Source organism: Cottoperca gobio, chromosome 20, assembly GCF_900634415.1.
Source record: "Cottoperca gobio chromosome 20, fCotGob3.1, whole genome shotgun sequence".
In the NCBI taxonomy this organism is placed as follows: domain Eukaryota; kingdom Metazoa; phylum Chordata; class Actinopteri; order Perciformes; family Bovichtidae; genus Cottoperca; species Cottoperca gobio.
The window spans coordinates 5,540,044-5,546,527 of record NC_041374.1 but is presented as its reverse complement, the minus strand read 5'-3'; the positions used below and the strand labels follow the sequence as shown (position 1 = coordinate 5,546,527).

The 6,484-nt window shown below is 41.2% G+C and overlaps 1 protein-coding gene across 1 annotated transcript in view; it reads right to left on the bottom strand.

The window, feature by feature from the left end:
- Nucleotides 1–267: 267 nt before the first annotated feature.
- The window catches only part of tmx3b (thioredoxin related transmembrane protein 3b), a 31,872-nt gene continuing 25,655 nt past the window's right edge, over nucleotides 268–6,484 (bottom strand). The window contains exon 16 of the mRNA XM_029457728.1: nucleotides 268–3,049. Coding sequence (XP_029313588.1) covers nucleotides 2,768–3,049 — 282 coding nt within the window. The 3' untranslated portion in view covers nucleotides 268–2,767. The remainder of the gene's footprint in view (nucleotides 3,050–6,484) is intronic.

Below are 6,484 nucleotides of genomic sequence, written 5' to 3'. Positions count from 1 at the left end.
CGGCTTTTGAACGCCGTCATTCCCTAAAGAGAAGAAATAAATGAGTTTCACATCAAGGCAATCAGCCGCGGTTAAACCTAGATCTCCAAAAATGTGATTACATCTGCTATAATTGAGTAGACACCTCTACCTAGGATTATACCGTCAAGAGGGAAAAAAACACATTAATATGTGTGATAATTGGAGATAGATGGAGAAATAGATGTCTATATGGAAGACAAGCGGACGATGTGTACATCAGATGGACAAAAGATAACAGTCGACGAGAAAAAAAGAGGACAATCTTTATTTCAATCTTTCAAACCTGTAATAAAGTGTAGCTATCTCAATTCCAACCCAAAGAGGAAGTTTGGCAGAGAATGGTAGGCAAACTACAAAGACCAGAAGGCAAGGCGAGGGCATGGTTTCCTTTAGTGCAGTTTCACAGTAATATTACAGATAACCTCTATATATTAAAAACAACAGGTGTGCTTAGGTTGAAGAGCCTAAGCTGATCAAGTTACACGATTTACTGAGCTACAAAAGCAGGATGAAATGACGAATCTAGAAGCGCTCTTATTACTCAGCTACACTTTTTTTAAAAGGGTTACAAGTGGGGCGTAAGAAGTGAGGATTACTTTTACACAATATTGGCTTAAACAGCTCAAAACATTCATTACTATTTGAAAATTATAATAAAAATCATAATTTAAAGTCCATTTAGAAGTTGGTTCAGTTGTCACTACGTGAGATGTGATTAAAAGCTCAAGCAAAGAGAGACCAGATGACTTTGTCTGTAGACTAGAGGCAGCTGCTGGATAGCTTAGCTTAGCATAAAGACTGGACGCAGGGGGAAACAGCTAGCTTGGCAACCAGCTCACTAATGAACAAGTTATATTTTTGTTTGTTTAATCTGTACAAGAACAAGTAAAAACAACATTTTGCGCTGTTACTTTGGGGGTTACAGGACAAACTACATCCTGGCCGGGTGCAGTGACTTCCTGGAGTCTTCCCTGTGAGGTTTCCAGGCAACAAGAGAAGATTAAACAAAAGGAGGTATAATGTTTTTAATTAGGGAGCTTTGGAGGCTCAATAGCTGTATTGTAGGTGGATGTTATTATCTTCTGACAGAACCAGGCTAGCGCCCCCCCCCCCCCTCCCTATTGCCTGGCTTTGTGCTAAGCTAAGCAGCTGCTGGCACTAGCTTCATATTTTCCCTTCAGACACGAGTGGTATCTTTCTCATCTAATGCTTTGGCAACAAAGTGAATAAGTGTATTTCCAAAAATGTCAAACTTTTGAGCGATTGGGTCCAACATGATTATACTTGTATCTGCCATCCTGGTTGTTGTTTTTGTCTCTGCTATTCCCTGTATAGGAAAAATAATTAAATCCTATGAGTCAATCATGAGAATCTCACAACAGTTGTTGAAAAATGTGCTATTGATTATAAATCCCATCTCAGAATTACTCTTGCGTTGTTGAGCGTTCTTTTGCTTTCTTTAGTCACAAATATTGAATGTATGCTAAAGACAATGAAACCAACAAAGTGCACTCTGCTGAGAATTTTTCATAAAACTGCTATTAGGCTCGGTGTATTAGATGTGAGGAACACTTGCTCTTTTCATAAAACAGTCCGGCCTCTTGAATCCAAGAGGAAGCCATAACCTCTACTTGATTTCAGCTATTACATACACTTCAGTCTTGAGGGTATGAAAATAGGATTGCGATGGATTTCTATGCCTTAAGAAAACTAACAATAGTGGGTTAAAACTGAAAAAAGCAGTGAAACTAAGTAGAAGGAAGACGGGCTTAATATTTTGTAGGCTCAGTGTACGTCTCAGTGCATCGGGATTTAAACTTCAACCTGCCTACTGAATTCAATATAGCAGCCAGTGATGGAGGACAGATTGAAATATGGAAACAGACAGAGCAAGTCTATCTGAGGAATATGAGTTGTTAAAAGCTGCAGGAACTACTGATGCATGTTATGGCTGTCTGCTGTACAGGTACAAACCATCTATGCTAGGAATTTTGAGCAGGTTGGTCGTGTTGAAAAAAATAGAGTGCATTTTCTATATTACCATTCAAGCTTTTTTTCATCAACTCTCCTCAAAAACGGACACTAACAGGTAGCTGGCATGAGAAATAAATTGAAATGCACGACTGTCTCGGCACTTAGCACCCCTAGAAGAAGAAGAAGATTTATATTTCCAGGCATTAACATACAAAAAAAAAAAGCACAATTAATTTATGGCAGATTTTCATTTTTGGGCACTTCCTTCGCTTTCTACGCTTGTCAATCTATCGTTTTGAGTCTGGAGTAGGAGGCGAACAAAAATGAGATTTATCTTCTTTCTTCTATTCAAGGATATCATCGTAAACTGGAATCAAAACGAAAAAAATTAATTGTGAAAAAGGAAGATATAATAGGTGGTTAAAAAACGACAGGGGGAAGGGTCAAACATCACATGGAATAAACTACTGGTTGGTCGAATCGTAATAAATAAGTAGTTTGTTTGGTTCACAGTCACCCCTTCTCTTGAACATTATGTGTTTACACTGCATCGTTAAAAAGGCTTTTATTTCTGTAACGTGATTCAATGGCTTCACTGAGCAGCTGGCCTTAAGCACAGAAGACGCGAGAACAGTCCGTGCTAGAGGGGCTTCGAGGGGAAGTGATATGAAAGACAAAGAAGCAGAATAGTAATACATCGATATGTCTTTGAGTTTCATGTCACCGCATTTGCCTAGGCCTATCATCCTCTATCCGGCGGGAGCCCCCTGTGTTAATCGGTTTTCTTCTCTTCGGGATCCTTCTCTCCGACATCCTCTTCCTCGTTCTCGCCCTCTTCGGGGCCCTCCAGCTCAGCGGCGCGTTGCCTCTCCTCCTCCTCTTCCTCCTCCTCCTCCTCCTCCTCGTCAGTCAGGCCCTCCCTCTTGAGCGCATCCATGTCATCCGAACCGTCATCCGACTCGGCTGTGCAGATACCATAGCACATCAGGCTAATTACACCCAGCGGTAGGCCAAACAGGAAGCAGCCCAGCAGTGGAGAGCTGCGAAACACCGACTGTTGTAGGAGAGCAGGCAACACAAGATGAAAGGGAGACAAAGAAAGGGGAAGTGTGAGGGAGAACGTGGAGACAAAAGTGAAGAGAGGTGAATGGGTTGAGGGAAATATAGAAACTAATGGATTAAATGAGGATAGCAAGAAACGACAGCAGAGAGAATATATGAATTTTCTTTGAAGAATTGAAGCTTGTTCACTTGAACCACAATAAGAACACGCTTAACGCTTTTCTTAACGCCACTTGATGTAAATATATGCATACAATATGTTTTCATCTACTAACATGAATATAACCTTCTTCTTTCTTGTCTTATTCAAGTCGGGATCACAAAACGCTCAAAGTGGGTTACTGCCCAGCGGGGGCCCCGGACCTCAGGTTGCTAATTTGTCTGTGTTAATTTGATTAATTGCACATTTTCTTGGAATTTAGCAGGTGAATAAGAAGTGGGAAAGGCCAGAAGGCGATTCCAGCATTTATACCTAAAGAGCAATTAATTATGGCTTAAGGTGATTTCTGCTGAACCTACAGTATATCCACACCCAACAGTGATGCGTCCCGACACACCCTGGGGTACAAGCCACTGCATCTTCGGCTGGTATTAAGCTGCTCCAAACATGTTGAAATCTCATACGTCCTCCATAGGTCAAAATCTAGTTAATACTATTTTATTGACATTAATTAAAAATTGATTGATGGCGCATATTCCTAAATAAATTCTATTTAAATTTGCCACAAGCCTAGTGCGGTAATGAGAATGATGTGTACGCACAAGTGTAGAGAAAGTGTGAAGAACCAGAGTTCAACGGGGGCCACAAGATCAATTTTTGCCCAAGACTCAAAAATGGTTTAATCAGGCACTGGCCTTATTTCTTAAAGGGATAGTACAGATTGTTTGAAGTGGGGTTCTATGAAGTACTTATCCATAGTCGGCAAACCCCCCCCATTATGGAGAAACAGACAGGAGCGCCTTCAGGGGATCAAAAGCAATGTACTGCTGTGGCATCAGCAAAACATCTTTTATTAAGAGGCTCATTGGTTAGTTCTGATTTTCCATGTTCTGCGAGCTAAAAGGTTTTCATCAATAGAGTCTGGTAGGGGAGAGCTGACCGCCATCTACTGTAGGCAACGCATCGATGAGTACCGCGTACAACCCCCACATCAAAAACATCCAAACTATCCCTTTAAGTTCACACATAAAACATCAAAACACACCGACAATCTTGTCTCTTTCATTTCTGTGTGTGTGTGTGTGGTGGGAGTTATCTGGCTGTTTAATAGATGTGTTACATGTCTCTCAACAGCCAGTGTTTACAAGAGTAAAGAGCTTCCCATTAGCCATTAGGTAGAGCGAATTCAAAATCCTGTTTTAGAGATCCAAAAATAAAATCGGGAGAAAAAAACTGCAGGGCAGCTTTTATGGTTTTAGCGTAGATACTGTATTTTTTGTTCATTCATTTATTCATTCATTTGCATTACGCCATTAAGCATCGCGAATGCGTTTAGAAGGCAGGTCACAAATCATTTGCAGAAACCAGGGCAGGCTTTAATATTTTAGTATTAATTCAATTTTGGTCATGCCATTTCAGGATGTCTGTATTATGTTACACCGTGTTTTGTTCCAGCGTGTAATGTGCCGTCTTGTTTGCTTTTATTTCGTCTTACACTGATGACCATGCTGGAGAGTTTCACCCTTTTATCTATAATCCTTTTAGATTGTGCCGTTTGAAATGAAATGAAATAAATAAATCTCACATTTTCAAACGCAGGCAAAAAGGTACAACTTTATAAACAAGTCTGTCTGCGGATATCTCCTGTCCTCCTCATCGCACATAGTAGGCCCACCTCCCATGACTACACACTCTTATACAAACACGTGCTGTAATGTGTTTTCTGCACATTTTTTGGTAAATGGAAGTGTCACTGCATTAATCCCAGAGGATCAGATAGATGAAAACGCAGTTAATGCTCAAAGAGCTCAAATCACATTCATGTCCTCCTGAACCCGCATATAAAATGTAACATTTCTGTGACACGTACCACTCCACTCCCCGCGAAACCCGATCCCTGCGGGCACAACAATGCCAGACTCACTGAAGGACAGCTTCCTCTTTAAATGATCTCGGTGACAAATGAGTCATTTGGCCTTAATATAGCGGGATACATCAGAGACAATGTACCTAGAAGGGAGTCTTCGGTCACAACTTCTGTCAGCCACTGAGCTGAGAAGAAAAGAAATATTCATGCTCCCTCCAGTCATTGCCACAGGAAGAGGGATGGTAATTGCCGGTGCTGTGCGATGCTAGATGAGGTAGAGATATGTATGCTATGCTAACACAGCTGGCTATGAGTCATTACACCTAATGTGGCTGCTTCCTCATGCTCCTGTCAGACGTGGTGGATGTAGATAGGCTCTCCGGGGGCAAGGTGATAGCTGCTTTGTATCATATGACGTCACTGTTAGCAAGGCTAGCCGTGGTGATGCATGCGGCTCGCCAAACTTAGAGAATCAGGAAGAAAATAGCATTTGATTTCTCTTACAGGTGTAAGACGAGCCCTTCACTTGTAGCTTACTCACGTTTGTGCAGTTGCCAATGAAAAGCAGATACAACCGTGCACACCGCGCGAAGAAAGACCGTTTTAGTCTTATTCTCCACTACACTCCAGGCAAAACACCTGAAAGAATATCCTTCATTCTTCAAGGTTCCAGAAGTCACTATACCTTCTATTTCGACATGTTCCTGAATAAAATCTATAGCTTTTATGGAGATCTCCACATCCCTTTAAGGTTAAGGTTTTAGCTGTGGTGATACAACACAGCTGTATTTACATTCCTATCACACCCGTGGTAACAAACAAAAAAGAAAACCAGTTGCCCTAAAAGAACCAACTACTTAGAATAAAAGTGGGAGAAGCACATCCAGCGTCCTGACCCCCGTCTACACGCTCTTCACTCCACCTCCTCCTGCTCTGTGGCCTGGTTCTCTTTCTCCATACTGTGTTTATTGCCTGCATTGCATATTCTCGTCGTACTCTCCGTCTTGTCCTCTAAATGTTGTTTTTCTTGCACGGGGAAAGAGCAATGCTCTCGGGCATTAGTTTTACAGTGTTGCTGAACTTGGCGCATATGCGGTACACAGTATTTACCCTAAATTGGCCAAACACAGTCAAGGTGAGGCATGGTGTGAAGCATATGGACAAGTACAAGTAGCTCAGGAGTATCATAATGATGAATGCTACTTCGGTTGGGTAGCAGCTCACTATAGTGAAACAAATAAAGAAATATTAGACTGAAACTAATAGAAATTACACCGTAAAGTTTGTTCAATATTTCTATATGAACAATGGACCAATGATTATGTGTAATGTGAAAGAGGTTGATCATACAGACAATCTGTGGTTCCTCTTTGGAGCATTTTAGTGTCTTTCAGCTCATT